This window comes from Bactrocera tryoni, chromosome 4 (genome assembly GCF_016617805.1).
Source record: "Bactrocera tryoni isolate S06 chromosome 4, CSIRO_BtryS06_freeze2, whole genome shotgun sequence".
Taxonomy (NCBI): Eukaryota; Metazoa; Arthropoda; class Insecta; order Diptera; family Tephritidae; genus Bactrocera; species Bactrocera tryoni.
The window spans coordinates 23,100,105-23,125,987 of NC_052502.1; the positions used below are offsets into that span (position 1 = coordinate 23,100,105).

At 34.5% G+C, this 25,883-nt stretch overlaps 2 protein-coding genes and 1 non-coding gene across 8 annotated transcripts; 2 read left to right on the top strand and 1 right to left on the bottom strand.

Moving 5' to 3' along the window:
- Positions 1-2,057: 2,057 nt before the first annotated feature.
- On the top strand, positions 2,058-3,601 carry LOC120773412 (synaptobrevin homolog YKT6). Its single transcript, XM_040102281.1, has 3 exons — positions 2,058-2,290; positions 2,358-2,514; positions 2,583-3,601. Exons 2-3 carry the CDS (start codon positions 2,390-2,392, stop codon positions 3,055-3,057), a joined length of 600 nt encoding a protein of 199 aa, XP_039958215.1. The 5' UTR covers positions 2,058-2,290; positions 2,358-2,389; the 3' UTR covers positions 3,058-3,601.
- Positions 3,602-5,261: 1,660 nt separating this feature from the next.
- LOC120773408 (heparan-alpha-glucosaminide N-acetyltransferase) lies at positions 5,262-11,028 on the top strand. Of its 6 annotated transcripts, none has more exons than XM_040102271.1 (11): positions 5,262-5,725; positions 7,580-7,756; positions 8,756-8,871; positions 8,931-9,079; positions 9,154-9,328; positions 9,399-9,603; positions 9,663-9,827; positions 9,898-10,019; positions 10,087-10,256; positions 10,317-10,503; positions 10,580-11,028. In XM_040102271.1, exons 2-11 carry the CDS (start codon positions 7,613-7,615, stop codon positions 10,872-10,874), a joined length of 1,728 nt encoding a protein of 575 aa, XP_039958205.1. In that variant the 5' UTR covers positions 5,262-5,725; positions 7,580-7,612; the 3' UTR covers positions 10,875-11,028. The 6 variants fall into 6 exon arrangements, with proteins under 6 accessions (XP_039958205.1, XP_039958208.1, XP_039958210.1 ...); XM_040102274.1 differs by having other exon boundaries at positions 5,262-5,711; XM_040102276.1 differs by having other exon boundaries at positions 5,262-5,664.
- A 13,120-nt stretch (positions 11,029-24,148) lies between these two features.
- Positions 24,149-24,221, bottom strand: Trnav-aac. The gene has a single exon. It is a non-coding gene; the product is annotated as a tRNA-Val (tRNA).
- Positions 24,222-25,883: the final 1,662 nt, after the last annotated feature.

The window sequence follows — 25,883 nt, forward strand, 5'->3', positions numbered from 1 at the left end:
CAGCTCGTCATGTTGTTATTTTATTTCCATCGTGGTGTTGCAAACTTCGTGACAAACGTAATATACTCTGTTCAGGGTATAAATATCTCTTTTACAAAACCAGCTTTACAAATAATGGTTACGAATTTTAAAAACTAATTCAACGGCCGGAAGTATAATCTATCAAAAACAATTGTTATGTATTTGAAGGCTACACTGTGATATATAAAGCAGTACAATTTGTTGATGATCCTACATTAGTTTAACTTTTCTGTAATTTAATATGATACGCCTTTGAGAGTTCGAAAATGAAACTGTTGTATTGGAATATACGATTCGTGTTCGTGTTTTCGGTAGTGATTTACTTTGCTAGCATTTGTAATGCTCAACCAGCGACTTCGCCAACTAGTCCAACTAGTCCAACGAGTCCAACTTCGCCTACTTCACCTACTTCCCCGACATCAACCACTTCAGCTACTGCAACAACTTCATCAACTACAACAACTACTTCTACTACTCCAAGTCCAACCCCCACTAATACCACACAAGCACCTTCATCATCAGGTAATCTCACACCAGCTCAAAAAAGGAGAGCGGCTCGCCGGAGAAGAATTATACGGGAATGGATCAAGCGGAAAAGAGCTGAACTTAGAAGGAGAAGAAAACGCAGCTGGAAGAGACAAGTTCGACGTGCTGAGAATATACGCAAAAGGAGACGTCAGAGGAGGCGACAAAATCAGTCTAACCGTTCTTAGATAATAGATTTTTTAAATGAATAAATGTTATTTGAAGTTTTAACAAATTCCTAAAAAAAAGGTTATTGCTGTTTAATTTAATTGTAACCTCTGCAATTACTTTATGACATATGTACTTCCCTAGTGGCCTAATGGTGTAACTGTCTCAGTCCCGATGGAACCATGACAGCCCTCAGAGTACGTTTCCTGCATGTCATCATTTGGTTGGTGTGTGTCGACCCTCGTCTTGGCCTCGTGAGAGCTAACCTTGGGACCATTAAAGCCGGCTACCTTCAAGCTGTGAGGAAACCCTTTTAGCAATGAAATTTTCAACCAAATTTAGCGAGGAGAAGACGAAATCCGGAGGAGAAGGGAAGCCGTAACCCATTTCCAAATCTATCCTTCATTTTCCAAGGCTGGTGCAACCTCTATCTCAGACACATTAGGACACACAGGAAAGCGAAGTCGGTCCGATGTTTAGCAGCTAAAATTTTGGAGCGCTGCGTTGACAGACAGGCTGAGCAGAGATCTATGGACGAGAAGGGTGCTGAACGAAGGAAGAATTACAGGAACAACCGAACAATGCGTACCTCAAAAAAAAAAAAGCTGTAAAGGGCACGTGAGAGAGAAGCTTCTCTCGGAAAAAGACTAAGCACGGGACTTGCGTCAGCGTTTAGCGAAATAGCTAAACTTGCGCATTTCACTGAACTTAGCGTATGCGATCGCAGTAGGGAGGTTGGTGCCATCAGCCGAGAAGAGTGGAAAAGAGTAGTTATGACAATTTCCGTAATTTTTATGAACGTGGAGAGAGTGAATCTAGGATCACCTCCAATGTGTGAAAGTGCCGGGCGTCAAGGGGTTCCCAAGATCATAAGGTGTGCTGATGAACGATCGGCAGCTCTATATAAAGAATGGTGTCTCTTGTGAGATAGGTGTGAAAGTGGTACAGTTTGGGAATGGCTCCAGGCATAGTGATCAGTCGTCTAACTTAACCTTACTCACAACAAGTTTATGTTGTAACTGGTTAAACACAAGCTGTTACTTTTAAAATTATATAATTCGTGGAGATTCATTTTAAGTCAATCGGACAAAAAAATTGTTTTATTAAAACAAATTACGTTTAAACATTTTTTAAAATTATTATACATAATTTCATATATCTGACTTCTTTGAAAGCTTATCATGATAAGTATTATTGCCTGCGAAGGCAGCATATGTAAAGAGATTTTTCTTGCCACATTTGATTTTTTTATATGTGTATATAATTGCAATTAAATAATCAAAAAAAGATAACTTTTAAACATTGTGGCAACATTCTGAGAAAATTACATTTTGATTTGACAGATGACGACATAAGATAATAGACAAAAATTTTGCAAAAAAAACAACACACGGGAAATATCAAAATTTTAAAGAAATTTAATTCAAGAAGGAAAATTATATTGCTGCTTTTGTTAACATAAAATTTTGACTAAACAACGCATAGTCATCAAAAATACAATAATCTTCAACTGAATTCTCTACATATAAGTGGGAGCATCACATTTCTGAAACTTCGCTTGTATTTAAACAGTCAAGTGAGTATAATAATAATGTAACAATCAACAATCAAAAATAATATTAAGTCACATTTTTAACAAATAGTTTTTCGAGGAAGTCAGCTGAAAGCAAAAACGATGGTGAAACTCTTTGCACTGAGTATTTTTTACAAAGGTTCTGCGGAAGCTCGTCTATTAAAATCTACTTACGATTTACAGTCATTTTCATTTTTTCAACGGGGCACAGTTCAAGAGTTCATGACGTATGTATTTGTTAATTTTTATATTTTATTTACACCAATTAGTTTCTATACAAAGGATTAACTTTCAGTTTTGCATCAAAAACCATTGTGGAGCGTACACAACCCACCATGCGTCAGTCAGTAAAGCAAGAGGCCTATATGTGTCATGTGTACGTACGTGCCGACAATTTAGCTGGCGTATTGATTGCTGATCATGAGTATCCGCAGCGCGTTGCTCATACGCTCATAACAAAAATCTTAGATGAGTTTAGTGCGAAAATTAGTGCGGACCGTTGGGAAACGGGGTCGGATGGAACTATTGATTTTAATACTTTGCCTGCATATTTAGCCAAATATCAGGACCCAAAAGAGGCAGATGCGTTGACTAAAATGCAAAACGATTTAGATGAAACTAAGATTATACTAAAGAATACAATTGAAGCAGTGCTTGAGCGTGGCGAAAAGCTAGATGACATGGTAATTAAATCAGAAAACCTTTCAATGCAAAGTAAAGCATTTTACAAGACAGCCAAAAAGACAAATTCATGTTGCAATTTTAGTTAAGTGATTTAGATAAGCTGAAATACATACAAATATCAATTTTCGCGGGTGAAAAAATTATTATTTTTTATTAATATTTGAAAACGTATGTATGCTCGATTATTTTTATTTAAACTGTAATTGCTTCGAGCGCTGCTTTTTTGTTGAAACCAAATGGAGAAATTAGTTGAAGAGAGACACAAAGTAAAGCGAAATTATGTGAGCAAAGAGCGTACAAGTAAAAGCAATTCACAAATTCATCCCATTCCAAATTATTGAGTTTGATTTTATAAATTTATTGTTTTGTTCTGAAAAATGCGAAGAAAGAAGTTGGAGAAATGCAAACACTCTTTTAGCGAGTGACACTGAAAATGTTGAATATATTGTCCAAATACTATTTGTTTATATATGTACATATGTATTTATATTGCATGTTTCTTTATAAGACAATTGATGAGATTTTAGGTAACAACATATATCTATACAAAAAATTAAACAAATATTGGTATGTATATACTTTTGGTTAAATAAAATAGGCGAAGGCAAGTTGAACCACCTGCACTGCAAACACATGCGTTTTCACAAAAGGCTTAACAATGCCGGAAAGTATTTTATGAAATAAACATAAATAATGATCCAGAGAAGTTTAGGGAAGATGATGTAGTTGATTTTTTGGCACCGGTAATACACTTAGTCAAAAACTGAACTGAGTTCGCCCTGTACATTATGTAGAACATCTCACATAAAAGACAAAATGCAGCAAAACTGAACTGCCTACTATTGCATTCATACTTTATACACATGTAACATTTATAATAAAAAGTTTTGTATTTGAATATATTTTTATTGAACCAGTATTGCACATTTTTAGAAAAAAATAATTTGTTTACAGCATTATATGAAAGATTAGCAAGGAATAGCAATTAAAAAAGTAACGAAATGAATTCTATCGAATAAATAAATGTTTGTAATTATTGGAAAGTGTGATTGAAGAGAGTAGGTTATGCGGGTTAGTTAAAATTTAAATTTTCAATATAATTATAGTTTTTTGAGTTTCTATTATACGAGTTAAAAGAATAAAACTGTAGTTGCAATTATATGCTTAATTTTATCTAAAAACCATTTCTTATCCTTAAAATGTATCTTTGCATTTTTATATGAAATACTGTTATAGACATTTATTTTTGTGTTTATGCCTTAAAACTTGTACTTGCATATGTACATATGTACATATATCTTTTGTTACGAAGATATTTTAGTCACGGTTTTGCTAAGAAAATTTACAAATATATACATATATTTGAAAACATAAATTCTCACATATATACATACATCTATGTATGTATGTAGTATATATACATATATCGTGTAGCTATATTCTACACATAAACGAATAACCCAACCGATAAAAATTAATAATGTAAAATTATTACTATTGTGGCTTGAACTTATTGTTGCAAGTATCGGATATGAAAAATATGCAAATACTCGTGTTCCTCTAAATGTTACTTGTGAAAATAAAAAAATAAATAAATTAAAAATACATCACAATTAGAAATCACTACTATGTTAAATGGCATAGAGTAAATAAAAAAAATTAGGTACACAATAAATTAAATTAAAATTATATATGTTACATAAGTGTATAAATATAAAAATAGAAATATGTAGCCGAATTATTTTAATTTTTTTTTATTTCTATGTTTTCTTTTTTAATTATGTTTATTCACATTATAGTTAACATTTTTTATTCTATTTTAACTTTATAGTTTCATATACATACATATAATACATCCCGAATATTACCAATAAATCCAGTTTTAAAAACAATACATCTTCCTAAGGGGGGAAGAGGGTTTGTTTTTTATATTTTTTTCCAAATTTATTTCAGCAAAATTACTAAATTTCAAATCAATTGCAGAAGAAACGAAGTTACCAGTATTTGTATAACTAACTGTCTGTCTGGCGATTATCTATACATATGTACATAATTTACGAGGTAACGCTGGACATTTTTTTCTTCAAAGCTTAGCTACTTTTATTAACTGATTTTTTTGCCAAAATTTGTTTCTTTTTTACTTTAACATGTACCCAAAAATTGAAAAAAATTGAATTTCGAAAAAGAAAACCAGCGTAAAGCGAGTATCCAACGATATAATTTTAATTTTTTAGTTTCTTTAGATTCAGCTGTTTTCCATACACTCTAGAGTAATTGCTGCCATTGCCGTATATTTTAATACACTGCTTGATTTTTGTAACCATAGTCATACTATGATGTACCAACGATTTTTGAAAATGGATTTTAACTGTTTCATAAAAAAAAACATTGAAATGGGGCCTCTTAGGTATCGCCATAGGCCAAGCTCCCACTATTTAAAAATTGCTACAAATGCCCCAAAGTAAAACAAAAAAAGTGTTTCAATTCCACTTCGTTGTAAAAACTCTACAAATGTTCATTTTGACGTTCCCCACAGTAGTTTCAGCTGTTTATGTGGATACTGCCCCAACTACATACATACATACATACATACATATGTATGTACCAATGTATGCACTTTGGTGCGCAGTAACAAACAAGAATTGACAGTAGTAATTTGGCTTTGCTGTATTGTTGACATATTTTGATTTTGTGTAAATATTTACATATAGTACAAATGCAGTTTAAATACAAGATAGTGGTATAAAGTCAAATGTAAAAAAAAAAAATTATTAGAAATATAACTGAGCACTTTAATTTTTAATATGAATTGGTGAAGGAATTTGTATTCTAGTAAATAGGTTATTTACATAATTGCAAGTTCCGGTGCCTTGTAATATCAATCAAACATTAGTGAGTTTTTATTGACCTCAATATTAGTTACATTGTGTAGGTGGTTTTCAGATTTGATTTGCAAAATGTTTACATAAATTAATACAGTGTGCGTCAAATAAAACAACCTGTTTGCTGTGCGGAAGACATGCCATATAATATATGTATATAAATAAATTTGTTACATAAATACATTCATATGTAGTAATTTGTTGAACGAAAATTCAAAATTTGAAAATAGTTAGAGGCTTGTGAAACGATACGCAGAGGAAACCCAACAGACTACGGACACAACTGGCCCGTACCAAACGCCATTCACAGTTGAGCTATTAGCACTTCCACCGACTTTTCGCATTGATTGTCTCTCAATCAAAATCAATCTAGAATGACAGTTTTGGTCTCATAAATAGCATAAACTGGCCCCTCCTTCTAAGTATCCATAAAGCTCACCTTTCCGAAATTGATCATATTTGGTGAGCTCACTTCGTCAGAACTCCTTAAGATAGATCAGCTGAACAGAGGCGAAGTAAAAATGCAATAGAACAAAAACATTTCAAACAGGAAAATATCTCTGTAAAAACCTCAATTTTCTATGGAGCATTCCTTTAAAATTCCGAAATATAACCGACTGGTCTAAACTGATCAAAGTGTTCTGCAAAGCTAAAGTGAGATTCGATTAATTCACAAGATAGTGACTAGCTCTTTAGATGCTCCCAAACACTCAAACAGTCTTCAAAATTTGTTTCGGTACAGCGTCCATGGGCATGACGTTTATTTCTCGAATGCTTGCATCGTTAGAAACTGTATCTAGATTTCTTAGATGCGGTCTAGATTAATGTATTTTCTGTAATTATTTTTATAATCTGAACAGCGTATAATAAGTTTACCATGAAATTTGTAAAACTCAGACGTAAACGTCGTCGTCAATAAGACAAGCAGAGTCGATCTGCAGGTTTGTCTGTTTGTAGGTACCAGCTTATCTATCTGCAATTTTGAATACGTCCTTTTCTCTCTACATCTGCCATATAAGGCATGTTGAAAGCATGTCCTTTTATGGAAAAATTGACCATATTCACAAACTGGAAGAAGAAGTACAGACTTGACCTTAAAAAATATTGCAGTTAATGGCGTTAAAATTCCGACTGTCAATAACTCTAAGATTTTAGGTGCGACACTCTACAGCCTGTGTTCCTTCACTCCTCACACGACCGCGATTATTGCCAAAGTATAGAGCCGTATTAAATTCCTCAAGTCGCTAGCCGGCAGCACATGGGGAAAAGACAACGTTGTTGGCAATATACAAGGCAATCAGCCGTTTCGGTCCTTAACTACACCGCACCAATATAGTCGCCTGGATCCAGTGAAACGCAAACGGGATGCCTTTTGATGTTTCCTATCGAACATGTGCACAGCGAGGCCCATATGCTCCCAGTTAAGGAGTATAATGAATTCTTCTTCAAGCAGTTTCTGCTGGGGTGTTTTCGTAGAAATCATCTTCTTGAAGCGGAACCGCCTCCTAGGAGCATCAAGAGGTCCTTCCTCAACTATGTCGACGACATGAGACAATATGCTGAGCAGTCTTCGGATGCAACCAACAAACTGTCTCCCATTGCAGATGACGAGATCAAGTTGCGGCGAGAATTGAGAGTGACCCTTGCCCTTTTATTGCATAGAAATTAAGCATTTGTTTTTGTTCTTTCTTCTTTTTATTTTTGTTTTTTTTTTCTCATGATGCAGTTTGTTCATATACTTAAATGATTCGAAGAAATCATGTCTCAATTTGTCGAATATACTGAGCCAGTGTGGCGTGGCATGAATATGCGAGACTTGAAAGTTGATGAAGCATACTTAGTGGTCAAATCTCACTACAACAAACCGGCTTATCTTTACAGTCGGTCTGAAGAATGTTACACAGTAAGTAAAAACCAAAAAAACGATAAATAAGGGGTGATCCAATTTGAGGTACTTTTTTCAATAGTCTCTTTTGAAAGATGCGTGAGTTTTCGACACGCGTGAGTCGTGTTAAACTGTATTGAACTACTTGGCACATTTTACGTCGAGATCTTAAACTGAAAGCGATAAAAATACAGTTTGTGCAAGAACTGAAGCCGCTCGACCTTCCCAAGCGACATCGCTTCGCTCTATGGGATCTTGAAAAATTCGAAAAAGATTCGACGTTTTCGTGACAAATTTTGTTCAGCGATGAAGCCCATTTCTGGCTCAATGGGTATGTAAACAAGCAAAATTGCCGCATTTGGGACGAAGGCAAATTCAAAAGCTACCATTTCATCCAGAAAAAACAACGGTTTGGTGTGGCTTGTGGGCCGGTGAATCATCGGTCAATTTATCTTCAAAAATGATGTCGGTGAGAATGTAACCGCCAATGGCGACCTTTAACCGATTTTTTGATGTCTCGACGACATTTGGTTTCAACAAAATGGCGCCACTTCGCACACATCGCATCAATTAATGGATTTATTAAGAGAACCCTTCGGTGGGCAGATAATTTCACTTTTGGGCCGATCGATTGACCACCAAGATCGTGTGATATCACACCTTTAGACTTTTTGCTGTGGGGATATGTAAAATCTAAAGTCTATGCGGACAATCCAGCTTAGATTCAGGTCTTGGAGCAAAACATCACTCGTCTTATTCGCCAGTTACTAGCCGAAATGCTTAAACGAGTCATCGAAAATTGAACTCAACGGATGGACCCTCTGAGACGTAGCCGCGGTCAACATTCTTCAAAAAATAATACCAAAGAATGTTCTCTCGAATGATATAAAACATTTTCCAGGAATCTCGAAATGGATCACCCTTGATATACATTTGTACATTAAGCACTATGCAAAGACATATGTATATGTACATAAATAGATTTGAAATTGATAACATTGTTTGTTTTTCTCCCAGTGCCCATTTAGCTTTGTGAAATCAATGCACAACTTTACATTCAAATTAAATGTGGCGCGTGGCTGGGAATTTAAAGTGTATGACAAAGAAATGGATGCGCTGACCGCTAATGAAGTGTAAATCTTTTATTTTTTTGAAAAAAAGAGATATCAAACCACTTTCTTTCTTTCCTCAGGCAATGCAATGACACGAACTGTAACAGTGTGTGCGATTTGTATGCGTCCGCAACAGAGTTGCAAGAATTTGGGGTTTATAATTTTACGTTGCATGAAAATGGTAGCTGTGAGCTGATAACAGATAAAGCGGGCGTCAATGTCAATTTATGTATGTAATAGAAATTATTATGTTTTATAAGATAAAAGCATGTTATATAAATTAATCGTCGGTTTATTCTTTAGCGCTCGCTTCGGTGTTTATCCTAGTCACTTTGGTTTTGGCTGCGATACGAATGGCTTGCTGCGCTTGGCGTTCGTATACATTCAGCCCCGAGGCGGCCGCTGCAACTGAAATCAATGCTGCGGTTGCGCCTGCGCAGACGAGCAAACGAATGCGCAGTTTGGATGCTTTTAGGGGGTAAAATGCGTGAAGCAGTAAAATACTTATAGCTGTTATTTTATTAATTTTTTCGTATGCGCCGTTTTAGCATGGCAATTGTTTTGATGATATTTGTAAATAGTGGCGGCGGTGACTACTGGTGGATCGAACATGCACCTTGGAATGGTCTACATTTGGCAGATGTTGTCTTTCCTTCATTCTTATGGATTATGGGCGTTTGCATACCGATTTCGATTAAGTCGCAAGTGGCGCGTGGGACGTCGAAGGCGCGAATATGTCGACGTATCGTTTGGGTAAGATCTTACAGTAGTTTAATGATAATGACATGTTTTTATAAGTATTATTTTTTTAGCGTTCACTTAAACTATTTGCTATCGGCGTATGTCTAAATTCCATTAATGGTCCACAAATGTCCAATTTACGTATAATGGGTGTACTACAACGGTTTGCTGTTGCATATCTAGTCTGTGGATTGGTTCACACCGTCTTTATTGAGAGGGAGTTTGTGATGCCTCAGGTAAGTGGTCTTACTATATAATTTTTTTATGTACGGATATATTTTATACATTTTGTTGTCATATATTTAGATTGCTTGGAAGCGCGCTTTATGCGATATTATTTTATTGAAAACAGAATTTTTGGTAATGCTCTCACTCATTGCCATTTACTTGGGTTTAATCTTCGGACTTCCGGTGCCAAATTGTCCGACGTGAGTTTATGTGAATAATATACCATTATTTTAAATGGTTAATTTTTTAAATATTCTCTTTGATAAGCGGTTATCTCGGTCCTGGCGGCAAGCACGCGAACGCACAATATCCCAACTGTACAGGCGGCGCTAACGGTTATGTAGATCGTTTGATTTTAGGCGATGCGCACATCTATCAGCATCCCACCGCGAAATTTATATACGGCGCACAGGCTTTCGATCCCGAAGGTGTCTTTGGTAAGGAAAAAATTGGATAAAAAGAAGTCTACTTTAAAAAATTTATTTGTACTCCCACAGGCTGCCTTTTGACTGTGGTGCAGGCATTTTTAGGCGTCCTCGCTGGTGTTATTATATTGGTGCATACCGGTTGGAGCGCACGCATTAAACGCTGGCTGTATTGGTCGCTTGCTCTGGCTCTGCTGGGTGGCGCCCTTTGCTTTTTCACTGTGGAAGCTGGTCCCATACCAATTAATAAAAATCTTTGGTGCGTATGGAGACAAAATTTTTAGTCGCAGAATAATATTGTACATATGTATATTTAAAAATATTTTCTATTGCAGGTCTCTTTCTTTTGTTTGTGTCACCTCTGCTTTGGCTTTCTTCATGCTCAGCATACTCTACTTTGTTATTGACGTGCGTCGCTGGTGGACGGGCTATCCGTTTGTGGAGTCTGGCATGAATGCAATTATTATGTATGTGGGTCATACCGTTATGCATAAAATGTTGCCGTGGCACTGGCGCATTGGACCGATGAATACCCATTTCGTGCTTTTGCTTGAAGCCACTTGGAATACCTTACTTTGGGTGGCGATTGCACTCTATTTAGATTCTATTAAGTTTTATTATAGTTTATAAGGTGTAAAGCTAAAGGAATTATCCAGTATCAACTGTTAAATATAATGGATTTTATAGAATTGTAAATATGTATGTAAATTTTTATTTTATATATACATATACTACTTCATAAACTCAAGCTTAAATTCGAATCATGTAAATAAATATATATGTAAATTTTTATACAAATATGTTTTTTGGACACTTCGTGGTCTAGACGTTACTTTTATATACATAAATACGAATTTCTTCGTATTTGATCGTAGCGACTCGAACCGTAAATTCTTAGATCCAAATGTATTATGTTAGTCTATATCTTGGAACCACCTTTAACACCAACAACAATGTCAGCCTCGAAATCCATCGCAAAATAACCATCAACAGGAGCTACATCAGACCGAGTAGGCATTTGAGAAGTAAAGTCCTCTCTCGACGAACAAAGACCAAACTCTACAAATCACTTATCATCCCCGTCCTGCTATATGGTGCAGAGGTAGGGGCGATGACAATATCTGATTAGTCGGCGTTACGAGTTTTCGAGAGAAAGGTTCTGTTCTATTGGCAACAGCGAATACCGCAGTCGATGGAACGATGAGCTATACGAGAACACTCCCGCTCTAAGAGTATTCGACGAAGCAGAAAGATGATCTCTACTCCGCTTAAAAGACCAGGTGGAGAAGGATATGGCTACTCTTGGAATCTCCAATTAGCGCCAAACAGCGAAACGAAAGAACAACTGGCGCGCTGTTGCAAACTCGGATATAACCGGGTAAGCGGTGTCTACGCCAATAAAGAAGAAATGTATTATATTATGTTTCTCTCTTAGGAAGATATGTATGTCGTTGCTGTTGTGATAGCGATTATTTAGATCCTGTTTGGGTGGCAGGACGCAAGTTAATTGTCATTAAAATCAGCGAACGGAAGGTCCAGGAAACATCGATGGGGTTGGACCATACGGGAAAGACTTACTTTAATCTGGTTTCATAAGACATCCAAGAGGTGATTGGTCTCATACGGGACTTCAATGCATGCCGAACATAGATTTGGTATGTCGGAGTCGATTTTGGATATGTAGGAACTTAACGTACTACAGATTTCAGAACGTAGTTGTTCAAGACAAGGAGGATAGGACGGCATTTTCTACTTTTCTGTTACGGTGATCGAAAAATGGGTAACGATTTGGTATGTGGGGTTCGATTACGGATAAGTAGGAGCTTAACCTTTCACAATATCAAGAACGTATTTGCGCATTGGTTACTCTAGATTCACGAGACAAGGAGGATATATACTTCTTTCACATTGGTAAACTTTCCTGTCACTGTAGATGACCGAACAACAGTTATTTTTAAATAGCAATGAGTCCGAGGTGTTCTCTGTTCGCAAACTCTCAATCTGAGTTCGAATTCAAGTAATATCAATGGTGTTGAATTTTAACTGTTAGAAAAAAAAAATACTTCAAATAATGTCTATCAGCGGTTCGAAAGTGTTTTAAATACATCTGGGACCGTTGATTCGATGGGCAATATCAATGTGTACAACGCAAAAAGGATGATAAAGAATTCGTGTCCCTAGAATTATGCAATTCGTTAAATTTTAAGCATATTTTGTTAGTTTAAAACTGACAGGACGGGTCCTGGTGTTAGCTTACTATTACGCGTTCTTTCTTCTCTTTTGCTAATTTTAATATCCTCTATGCTGTAAGATGCCTGCAGTGCATATGGACGTTCAGTTCATTTATATTCATTGCTAATATTCCGTTGATTTTCCATTTTTACTTCCTAATATATCTTAGAGTTAGAGTTAAAGGACTGCCATGTATGCCTAGCATATTACATCGAATTTGATAGTTTGAATGTGTTCGGCTATTTGTCAGTCCTGTTGACTTCAGCCAATTTGTACGTGCAACTTTCACTTCCGTATGTGTAGCTGTACGAATGTTTATGAGAAAATTTTTACTAAAAAAAATCATTTAAGAAGTAACATATTTAAGCTTTATCTCCTATAACTCTATGGCTGGGGATTTCACGAAGTCCGCTGGCTTTATATTTTCTACTTAGGAAAATAGGCATTGACTTCTTATTGGGGTCATTTCGTTGTGGATCATATATCCAGTCTAGTTATCTAAATTAGTGATTTTATCGCTCAATGATACATTCGGGCTTAACTCTTACTCTTGACTCTTGTGACGAGCATGATGAATATCTGATCAGTTGTTGATTTTCCAGGCCTAAAGCCACACTGATAAGGTCCAATCAGTTTGTTGACAAATTTTTTCGGAATTTATTGATGACATCTGATGAGAAATGGCTGGGTGAGATGCGTTTTTTCGCTGGCGTACACGATTTCTCATGTTTGGATCATCTGAAACACAAAAACCCAATTTATTCTTAAGAAGTATGTGATTGGTTATCGTTCCTACTGGAATCATGAAAAAATGTTGATAAATAAAAAAGTGATTAACGTTTTTATTTTAATTTTTCCCCATGTTTTTTTACATAAAATTTGTCATAACATTGTCAATAAATTATAAAAAATATAGGGACGATAGCCAAGCGTTTTGTGAACATCAAAAAAAAATTAAGTAAATCGGTTGTGTAGTTCGACTGGAATCATGTCCGCCAGTTTAAAAAAATGTGTTTTGAGAAAAACGCGATTAAAGTTTGAGGTGTGCACTCCGAACGTCGAACGGTATTATTATTTTTGGGCTTTTTTCGAAACCTTCCAATGGTAAAGTGGGTTTCTACATTAATTCTAAGGGTATAAGGGAACAGAAAATGCAAAAAAAAAAAATTAAATTGGAAAAAAGATTACCCTACTGACCCTTTAAATTCCGATCATATGCATCCTCCTCATCAGTTCTTCGCAGCCGCATTTGAATACTTCGGCTGGCAATAGATTGGCCCCCGCCGCTTTGATGTTCTTCAGACGGGTGATTGCTATTCGAACTTCTTCTCGGTCGGGCAATGGAACGTCCGCTACATCGTCATGGAATGGGGAATCGAGTTCACCATCTCTTTGACGTTATGTTTTCACTGCTTTTCAGCAGGTTGGAGAAGTGTTCACTAGATCACCTCTGGGGGTTCTACAAGAGTATGCGACGGTCTTGAACCTTTCTGTAAGTCGCTATATATTTCTATCCCATCGCGCACATGTTGTGGAGGATAGAGCCATGTATAGAAGCTCATGTAAGTGAGGAAAGTGCTCTGAACGCCATCTTGGGGAGTGGCTAGAAAATATTTTTTTACATATGACTCAAGCAGCTCACTACTTCCGGTCTTAGACCAAGTATCCTTTGGGTAGCCAAAAAACATCCGTTGAAGGCGAGCTAAAGTAAGAAGGCGATCCATCTTCTCCAGGGTTGTGCGCGGGGCTTGGGACACGCCACGGAAAAAACAATACCAATGAAAAGAAGAAAATAGCCTCGGATGAGAGGACCCCCCCCGTTTGATGACGACCGCTACTTCTACTTCCATAATTTTTGTATTGGCACCTTTAATTACTCAGCTAGTTAATAAATAATTTCCCAAAAATATTAAACCCAATAGCTTGATGTTTTCCACTGAAGCTCTGCCATCCAGCTAATAGAAAATGTGCGGCATTCAATGTGGATTGCGGCTTGCATGATTGATTACTTTGGTTGCCTGCAGCTGATTTTCTAAACTTTGCCAATACAACGTGACGGAAAATTTAAATCACTCATCGCCCCAACGCGACGGTTTGGCGCAAAGTTTTTTCTTTGATTTTGCTCCGAAAGTTCGGTCTTACTTCATCAAGCCTTCAGCTATTTTATTTGAAGGCACTGGTGTCTAGTGGCAAGTGGCGAATGCGGAGTCTGGGTGACTCCATTCGAATGTGTTTGTGCTTGCATGTGTTTTCGCCTGTCTCGTCTTTTGGTGCACTGAAATCGCGAAGATGTTCCAAGTGTGAAAATTACTTTTGCCATGAAAGTGAATTTGTTGTGCTGTTTGTGAAACCTGCCTTGAATATTGATGACAATGCGTCGTCGCCGACGGCTGTTTGTGTGGTGAAGATATGTAGTTGTGGGATGATTGTCTTTGGGTTGCAGATAGTATTCTGTAATTTTTACAACATGCGTTTGGCATAAGTAAAATATTTTTAGAATTTACCAAAAAACTACGTATATTGAAGATGTGCTTGCGATGGGAGTGAATAACTCTAATTTGGTACTTTTTTGATAAAAAAAATTGCTTTTTAAATCTCAGTGCTTAAGCCTTTCATTTGTTTTAATATATTGAGAGATTATTGCGAAAAATGGTTAAGAGCGAAGAACGGACCCAATCAATATAGAAGAGATGATGAAATTTAGTAGGGATCCTGTACGATGACAAAATCTGACGAGTCGACGATCCGAGTTTTCGAGTAAAAGGTTCTGCGAAAGATTTATGGTCCTTTGCCCATTGGCAACGACGAATACCACAGTCGATGGAACGAAGAGCTGTACAAGATATACGTCGGCATTGACATAATTCAGCAAATTAAGAGACAGTGCCTACGCTGGCTAGGTCATACCGTTCGAATGTATAAAAACACTCCAGCTCTGAAAGAGTTCCCCGCAGTACCCGCCTGGGAAGTAGAGGAAGAAGAAGACCTCTACTCTGTTAGAAAGACCAGGTGGAAAAGGACCTGGCTACACTTGAAAGCGAAAAGGAAGAACGACTGGCGCGCTGTTCTAAACTCGGGAATGACAAAGTAAGCTTTATCTACGCCAATAAAGAAGAAGAAGAAAACTATGCCAAATAAATTTGTTTACTAAAAAATTCACCTATTTATCAGAAGTCAGTGCTACCAACTTTAATATTTTCCTTAATAAAGTAATCAAAATTATTGTGATAACATGGTTACTAAATAAACATATTTATTCCAAAAGATTGCCAGATCATTCATGCAAACTATTTTCCGAACATTTGTCTATTATTGATTTAATTGAACTTATTAAAATTTTATTTACCAAAGAACGCATTTGATTTGCACTTCAGAATGATTTTGAATTATTGGCATATCCTATTGTCGAAGGTTATCAATTAATTTGTGGCCAATATGCGTTTCTGTTGCTATAGAGCGCATTGTATGCCAAATAATGGCAGCAGAAACTTAAACGTAATTGTTGTTGGCTACAACTCAAGGAAAATTGAGAATATTTGAGTTGGAACGAACATACACAAATTTACAAGGAAGTGAACAATCCAAATGTGAATAGGATTTAATTGTTGGAATTGTTGAATATGCATACGCCCATACTTATATAGGGTGTGGTTTTTAGAGGCATATAATTATATTGAGAAATACATGTCAAACTAGCTGTCAAAGTGAACATATATGTTTGACTTTTATGATCAGTATAATTTACCATATAATTGAATAAGGTATAAGAATTGTTGAAAAATACGATCGTGGCCACGCGAACCTTACCACTATACTTTCTTAATTTTTTTTCGAACTTTATCGTTCGTTCGGGATTTCCTCCAATTGTGGTTTTTTTCTGTTTTTAGTAAGCATAAGTAAACTTAATTATATTATCTAATTATAATTATAGTTTCTAATTTATAACGTTTAATGAGTGAAACACAAATTAGCTTTTCTCTGCTTATACAAAAGTGGCTGCTTTTACTGTTTTTACTAAACTTCGTGTTTCAATTAAAAAAAAAATAATATTAAATATTAATTTCAGATATAGTGTAAATGAAATTAAATTAAAAAAAAAGTATAATTTCTTCATCGCATGTCAGTCTCTTGTATTTTGAGCTCATTTTGTAAAGCTCACTATCTTGCAATTGATTTATCTATAGCTGAATATATTTTGTTTTTAATTTTTAAAATTTTTGTTTAATAACATGTCATTAATATATTTCTAAATAAAAAATCTCTATACCGTACCGCTATAAAATGCAGTCAAATATGCACAATACTTGAAAATTTTGAGTGGTAAGGTTTGCGTGGCCACGAGTGTACATTCAACACTCGGGTTCTATGCAGTAAACTTACGCCTATATTTTAGCCGTCAAATCATCTTTAACGTTGAGGCACATTTCTGGCTTGACAAAGCAAAATTTTCATAGTGGAGTTAGAAAAAATCTGAAAAGATAATCCCTTGCATGTAGAAAAAACGATTGACTTGCCTTTTTGGTCGTCAAAGTAAATGGACTCAGTCTGGCAGTGCTCTAAGTTAATGAAAGCAGCTCTCTATTTGAACGAAGTTTTGAATCGATTCGATTCAATTCATATCCGGAAATGGATTTAGCAATTCACCAACTAGCTTAGGTAATTTGTCTGCAATTTTTTCTTGAAGTAATTTAGATGAAATCGAACAGATAAAATATGGCAACTAGGCTATGAGCACGAAATTCGAGATAAACACGAAATTTTATAAAATGTATTACCTAATGAAGCTAAATATTAACTATTTCATACATTTTTTTTGAATGTATTAAAATAAGATCTTAATCTAAAAAAATATCCTATACTATGTGAAGTAGAATGTATGAAAATTTTCCTAGCTTATATGTGTTATATGTAAATATATATTTAAATAATGCTGTGCATATTAATATAATCATATATATATATAATATATATAGATATATAGACAATGCGTCTACTAACTTCGTATGAATTGAATTTCATCTTGATTGCTTCCAAAGTACCATAGCTTTTGGCCAGCATTTATGAAAATTTGAGTATTGAAAATATATGCTTAATTAATTTACAATTACTTCAATTAAATCACAAGAAAATTGAAGATTAATTAAATTAGTAAGGCATGGCTTGAATATAGCAATAAACTGGCATGTCTTTTTAAGTAAATCTCATTGGAAAGTTTATTAAAGTTGTAGGGAAATAGTAAATTTCGATTGTAATTACTTTTAACTAAAATATTTAATTTATAAATTTAATAAAAAAATCTAAAACTACAGTTACGAATATACATATATATATTCGAATAAAAATAATTTATTATTAGAAAGAAATGCTGCCTTCAAAAAAGATTTCCATGGCAGGGTAGACTTCGGCTGCCACTAAAACTATATCACAACATGTAGGGAAAACAAAAAAGATTTCAAATGCGAGACCTTGCTATACAGCTGGAAGTTGTACGAAGCAAGTTTTGAAAAAAAGGAAACAGTCAAAATTAAATTTAGATTAATTGCAATAATTGAGTCTTTGCATGTAAAGGGATCAGGTTTTACAATCAGAAAGAGGAGATCAAATATATTGTTTTTGTTGTAGTGGCAGAAAATGTTCTTGAAAACATTTTGAAGACTACTGCCGAGTAATTGGGCGGATATAAATCCGTCTCCGTGCCGGTTACGTAGGCCCGGCCGTTGTGGGAACGGTAGATCAATTATACCATTATGGATGTCTCCATCGTGCTGAAATTTTGGATACATCATTTTCTCTTCAAGCAGGTGTTAACTTGTCAGAATGGCAAATATCGGACCTTTATAGCATGTATGTAGTTGCCGTACAAACTAATCGATCAAAATTAAGTTCTTGTATGAAAATGTTTTTTATTTGACATGATATCTTTACGAAATTTGGATTAGATTATTGTCGAAGGCAACGTTATAATTTGCGAGTATATTGTTTAGATCAAACCACTATAGCATATAGCACCCTTAAAATTGCTAAGTTCCTATCATATTGAAATCTTTTTATTTTCTAAAGGGTTAAGGCACCGCTGCAGCCGAAATGAAAGTTTTTTCTTGTTTTTGTAAAAAATAAGCGTATACTTGTTAGAAGCTGAATTACAAAATTTTCTTCCACTGAAGCTTCTTTTCCATTTTAGAACTCAATTTCTATGTTCGTATCTATTTATAACCAGCTGTCCTGCACTTCACTACATACATATATGAAACTTTCAATAAATCAGAATTTTCATTGCACTTCAACGCCCTTGCACACACACAAATATTTACATACACACATGGGCAAGTATCAATTTCCGAAGTGCAGCACTTCAATGTAGAAGACTACTCCATGTTGCACATGTATCATCAATAATCTTTAACAGCGACAGCCACTCACGAAACACTATGCTTGTTGTTAGTGTTAACAACAACAAAAGCGAATATTATTAAACGGCAGCATGCAAAATAAAGATAATATTAATACGCCAAAAAGTATGCTATAAATTTTATTGTTTCACACATTGCAACCAAGCGCTGCGCTGACGGCGGTTGACACGAAAATAAAGAAGGAAAACTTGAAGAGAAACGTGACAGTTACATACGCACATACATTTATTAAAAGTATATGTAGTTGCAACTTATTGTGGCATGTTTGTGTATACTGCATAGTATACATATATTAAATACAAATTTTTGTGTGTTAGTTGTGTGCATTTTGACGTTTTAAAGGACATAGCTACGCATTTGGATTGTCTGTTGGTGATTTGCTAGTTATTTTTACAACAACAACATTAACAGTTTTGTTGTCAGCACCATTTCACGCCCTCCACAATTCACGTTTTTTACGATATTTTGTCGCTTCTTTTCTCGTACTTTATATGAAGGGATAAACAGCTTTTTAACACTTGCCCAACAATAACAACTCCTCCAAAATACACAAAAAACACACACGCATTTTCGCACTTGCAACATACACACTTGTCACCTTATAATATGTGTATGTGTATGTATTGGTTGCTTGTGTTGGTTTATTGCTGATGCCTAAGTGTTGTGGTTGTGGTAAAATAAAGTACTGCAATAAAATATAACAACAATATCCTCAGCACCAACGGTAGCGCTTGCAATGAAGACATGTGGCATGAGGCAACATCAAGTCATCCACTTTCAACGCTCTTCCTTCCCAAAAATGTATTCTTTTATTGTTGCCCCTCATATACATATACATACACATACTTGCGATACGGTCTATTTGATTAGATGCTCTTGACGTCCATGGCGTATACGCAACACACCCATTTTCAACACCATTTACAAAGGCACAAATAAACACACAAAGAAATCTTCGTTGTACACATACACACATACAAATGCAACTTCATTGTACACACATACACTTTTATTGAAGTCACTTTGGTTGGGGTTTTGATTGTGAAAGCGAGAGTAGCGAAATGCTGTTGACATTTCAAGAGCTGCGTGCGCGCAATTTTCCGGATATTTTTGTCCTCCCCCCAGCCCCTAACTTTGGCTCTTCTTCACATTGTTTTTATTGTTATTGCATTTGCTAGTAGCCGACTTCTGTTGTCAATAGCGAAGAATTGCGGAAGTCATTGACAGCGTCAAGTACTAAATAATGAAGAGCGTAATTTACAAGATGTTGTTAAATTAACTCAAAAAGTGTTGGGGATTTATATATTTAAGTAAGTAATTGACTTTACTGTAATTATGCGTATATATGATTTGTTAGAGCAATTTGAGTAGGAAGTTAATTAAATAGAAATAATGTGGCCTCCCATGTTAACATAATAAATGTAGAAGAAATTCGACTTAAGGTTGGTATATACCCAATTTTAGACTACAAATTTGCGGCCAACAGGTGCATAGACATTAGATAGAATTGGATGGATAATATATGATGCAATGTGAACTCATGAATGGGTATTTAGCCTCGGGTCTCATTTGATCCCTTCGCTTTTCTGTTTTTTTCAATAATATTAGATTCCAAATATACGTGGATATTTACACTTTCCATAACAAAACAAATATAATATTCTTCCCAAATAAAAAAGGTTTCATACAAGCACTTGTTTCCGATTGTCCAATTTGTATGGCAGCTACATATATGCTATAGTGGTTCGATATTGATCGTTCAGATCATCACACATTTTCTTCTGGTTGTTGCAAACTTCGTGACAAACTTAATATACCCTGTTCATGAACGTAAGTTTGGCCGATACCTCAATCAGAGTGGCTAAAGTGGTTCGAAAATTTGTTCAAACGCGTACAAAAGTGTATAGAACTTATTGGAGAATATTTTGATTTTGATTTCGATTTTCGATTATTAAATTTTTTTGATTTTTCCTCCGTTTAAAAGACGACCCTTGAATACTTTATACGATATCCGACGTATTCTTCTGGGGTTTCCAAAATTTAAGGCAAAATACACGGTTCATAGTCCAAAATACCAAAACTTCAAGGCAGTATATGATAACTCTTGTAGTATATAGAGCCTTCACTGAGATTTCAAAGCATGTTCTGTCTTAATTTTCGATTGCTAAGTAATGATCCGGTGAATTTAAAGCAATACGTACGTATATACATCTTTTGTTAACATGAATCTGGCTTGTGATAACTTTCTCCCTTTGTTTTTTGATTATTTCTGATTTTTTTGTGGTTTTTGACAAACTGAAGAAATTCAGAAACCGTGTTAGAAAATTAAGTGAATATTTCAGACGAAATTTCGTCCAAAAAATCTCTACTGCTGCATGATAAAAATATTCTTTGATAATTTTAAAGGCTTGCACCCAGAAATAAAAATCCGACATCGGTGTAGACTCATTTACTGCAATAGATCAGTAGGGTTTTTTTTCAATTATAATATAAACAATGAAGAAGCATGAAGTATACGGTTATCACCTATTAATATTAGGTAGTCGAAAACGTCTTTTCGTATTTTGTCAAAAGATGTCGTTGCAGTCGTATATCTCCAGTGCTACCAATCATGGTGTCGAAAAGGCGATTTTAAGCTTCATTTAACTAAAAAAAATTAAATTCAGTTGAAAAAAAGTTACAGCTGTTCAAAAATGAGTGAAAATAGTGAAGAAATTCTTGTTTAAAAAGGAAGAATGCCACGCAAGCCACCAATGAAATTTACAGTTAGTGTAGCACAACAATGGTTCGCTCGCTTCCGTTCTGGAAATTTCGATTTGCGCTGATGAAACTTTCACACTGATGGAATAATGCAAAAAGTGGTCGACCAAAATGATACATATTTGTTTATTTTTTTATTAGTATAAGCATAAAAAAATAAGTTGAAGTTTGATTAGAAATACGAAAAGACTTTTTCGACTATCCAATATATTATCGTAGTTCGGTTTAACTAAAGTGATTACAATAATTTTAAAAAGTAAAGTAGAACATTAACTCTACGGCAGCTCCCTACAATATTTAACATTGAAGCTTTATTTAAATTCAAATCCTTCTAGTAATCAAAATAGTTTCAGATATGTATTACTATATACAAATAAGTTTGTAACATACTTTCAGAATTATAGCAGCGCTTTTGTCGATTATGTAAAAATACTTAGCTGGAAAGAAAAGAAAATAATTACAAATACAAAAAAAAATTATTATATACTATAAAAGATAAAATATAATATAACTTAACACTATGTCATAGAATAAAATATAGTAAAACGAATAATAAACAATTTATGCTTGCATATAACAATCCTCTGTGTCTCTCCGATTTATTAATACTCCTAGTTATTGACTTTCTTATGTCCTTTATGCGCTTAGTTTTTTGCGCCATTATTTTTCTATATGCTCCAGGCAAATCTATGTCCCTATGGCGGTAAGGAAGTGGAACAAAATATAAATAAGTGTCAGCTATTATCATGAAAATATCAGTAATTCTCATTTATTGCTTTTACTTTTCTCAACAATATTCCATTTGCCTTTCCAACGGTTTGGGCTTCACTATTTGCTTCTTTAGCTTCTTACTTGTGGCTTTTTGCATCAATTGTTTCGAGAAATCCACTAAGTCATTCAAGCCATTGGTTATACCCACGGGAGTTGTATATTTATTTTTATCACTATATTGCTGTTATTGTTATTATTATTGTTGTCATTGTGGCAAAATAATATTATTCCCATTTTTACATTATGATATTTCTTTGTTAGTGTCTTACTTCTTTGCTTGAGCTCAGTATTGATCTTATGATTGTTTTGTTTAACTGACTGATTTGGGGGGGAAATATGTTTTAAGTAACTATTAAAATGTTACCAAATGAAATGTAGGAGAGGGTATAGCTATGTATAAAGGAACGACAGAACGGCACTCTAAATATATATATACATACATACATACATACATACGTACATACATATACATATATAAATATCATATAAAAAATTCAAGACTAAAAACTTTCGAAAATTTCCTTGTTCTTGCTTGAAAAACACATTTCGATGTTTGGTGTTGTCAGAATGATAAGGTTATTGGAAAATAAGTTTCTAAAATTTTTATTCAAAAATCAAATGTATATATGTATAGAGAATGAAATAGGTAAAATACTTTATTGTAATTATAATTTTAAATCGTTTTTTTTCTGTATATAAATTGTACAATCTGATTTTTCCAAATGGAAAAATTGCTAAAGATGAAAGCATTTTTTTTAACTAATTTAGTTTGATACTCAAATTGAAATATTTTATTTATGTAACACTTTCGTTTAATTAAATTGAAACAGCTGACAACCCTCCTCAAAAAAGCATTTCAAATGCAAGCTCTTCGAATACTTCTCCGTTTGATATCCCTTTAGTAATGCTATTTATTGTATCGTCGAGTTATGATGTTCGAATAGTTGGCAACCTTATTAAAATTTTAATCCACAGAAATCTTTCTTAATTCTTTTTACTTAGAAATTCAACTTTTAACAATTCAACTATATTAAAAATTTGATTAAAGTGCAACTTTTACCACAACGGACCGGCGTTCTAAGCTGTCTAAGTGAGATTACTGTTGGGGTTGACCTCTTAGTCTAAACTAACAAATTTCAAACAGGTGGCAACCCCTTCATGGTCTTCATAAACGTATTTAGTTTTTAATGTTTCTTTATTTTAACTGTTTCTTACTTACAAACTTCGAAAAAGTGGCAACCATTTAATTTTTTTGTTGTAAAAAATCTCTGAAAAAATTATAAACTTTCTTAAACATATTTAGTTTGTAATGTTTTTCCTTTATTTTAACTGTTTTTTACTTACAAATTTCGAAAAGATTGCAGCCATTTAATTTTTTTGTTGTATAAAAGCTCAGAAAAAATTTAAAAACTTTCTTAAACAAATATAGTTTGTAATGTTTTTTCTTTATTTTAACTGTTTTTGATTTAGAAAATTCGAATAGGTGGCAACTTTCTAATTTTTATTTTATTGTAAATCATTCTAGTTTCGAACCTTATAATTCAAAAACGGAGTGTAAAGAGTATTCACATTCACTATAGTAAAACTCTTTATACTGCGAGCGTGCCGTAACGTGATTTCGTTGCATTCGAGGGATTTCATAAAAGAGATTTTTGTACAAAAATTATTTGTCTTTAACACAATATATCAATATACGACAAAATCCTATTTCAAGTAAAAAAATTTACTAACTGTTTCCGCCCGGGATCGAACCGGGGGCCTTCCGCGTGTTAGGCGGATGTGATAACCACTACACCACGGAAACAGATAAATAACGTTTGACGCCGTGAGCACCTGTGACGCTGCGAAACGGTATGCTTATCAGCCATTGAAATCGAATTTTTAGAAAGTGATATACATACATACATACAAACATATCTATAATGAAAGCAAACAAAACGAGGCAGATTATATAGACTATAGAATAGAGCAGACTCTGTTTCTTTACGGATTTTGTATTTTTTTTTATGAAGCGAGTATGTATGTTAGATTAACATGAGACTCATGTGCATGTGTGTCTTTTAAAATTTGACATTGCGATACTTTGCTCTCGTCAGAGTTTACCTAATGTCTGCGGGGCTGAGCTATTTTAAAATTTATCTGCTAAATAAACTGTCTATCATCACTAGACTGTGTGGAGCTGTGGATATGCTCCAGCTGTTCATTTACATACATATACACACACATATATACATACATATATGTTTGTGTATAATTGCACAACAAATTAGTGTGGCGCAAGTACTAGTCTCTTAAAGTCGTCTAGTACCTCAAAATTAGTCCCAACTACTCCGTCATAATTGTTGGAAATACCGAATGCCTTGCGAAAATAATATAAAATTTGTCTGCGAAATACGAAAGTGTCTATTTATAAAGCAGTTGGCGGCTGTGTCGCGTGTGTGGCATCATTTATTCCATCTGCAAGTCTTCCCTTAGTAGCTCTCTGTGCCTTAAGTAAACACAAACATATGTAGGACTAGGCACAAGGCGTATGTCGTAAGTCTAAATTATAAATAATGGATTCCCTTGATCATGGGCGTGACGCTATTGCCTTGTCATGATGGCAATGCCGACACTTTTTTAGTCGTTTAGTTAGCTTCTAATTTGAGAAGATTTCAACAATTCGCATGATAAATAGATACAATTCAGTTCTACTAAACTATACATACAAGTGTATATATGTATATAAGCATATATGTATATTAATTACTTGCGACTTTTTGCTTGACTATTTCCATAAACTTTTTAAAGGCGGATTTACTGTTAGCACAAAAGTTTTAATAGCAAAGAATTAGCATTTGTATTTGCTTTTGTTTTTGCTTAATTGCAAGTGCTTTAATGGGGTTTTCGGGTGTGAAAACGTGATTATAAATATATGGGGGTTGGAATTTCTGAAACGGAAATCTACATATACAAATGTACTAACCTATATATACTTATATGCCTACAATTTGCTAAACTAATTGCCTCTAAGCAAATTAAGTCGTGCTGCGCTTGGACAGGCTTTAAAAATTATAAAATATTAGGCTATGAAACGTTTATTTTATAATATTTTAGGTTTTTTGTTAGCGCTATTGCATAATTTTAGAATATCATTTGCATTATATTTTATTTTTTAAGCGATCTCGGTGTTGACACGGAAATTGCTCAAATTATTGAGTTGAAGTTCGGATTTGGTTCTGGTTTCTTGTGAATATGATTTCGCTCTCATTTCAAACAATTGCTCCAGAAAACAATGAAATCATTTAAGCTAAAGGTATTCAAAATGGTGACATTGGGAAAGATCGAACTGTTGATGACTGATTTCCAGGTTTTCAAATTTTATCAAGAGAGCGACTTGGGGATGATATCTACCGAAAACGGTAAAGTTGTTTATTAAGATATCTTTCTAGTTTATACAAAAACTTTTTCATCACTCTGACAGCAT

Coding starts and splice junctions, on each gene's coding strand:
- LOC120773408 (XM_040102271.1), top strand. CDS start 7,613: ATGTCTCAATTTGTCGAATATACTGAGCCAGTGTGGCGTGGCATGAAT. Junction 8,872..8,930: donor GCGCTGACCGCTAATGAAGT/GTAAATCTTTTA, acceptor TTCTTTCCTCAG/GCAATGCAATGACACGAACT. Junction 10,020..10,086: donor CCGGTGCCAAATTGTCCGAC/GTGAGTTTATGT, acceptor CTCTTTGATAAG/CGGTTATCTCGGTCCTGGCG.
- LOC120773412 (XM_040102281.1), top strand. CDS start 2,390: ATGGTGAAACTCTTTGCACTGAGTATTTTTTACAAAGGTTCTGCGGAA. Junction 2,515..2,582: donor ACAGTTCAAGAGTTCATGAC/GTATGTATTTGT, acceptor ATTAACTTTCAG/TTTTGCATCAAAAACCATTG.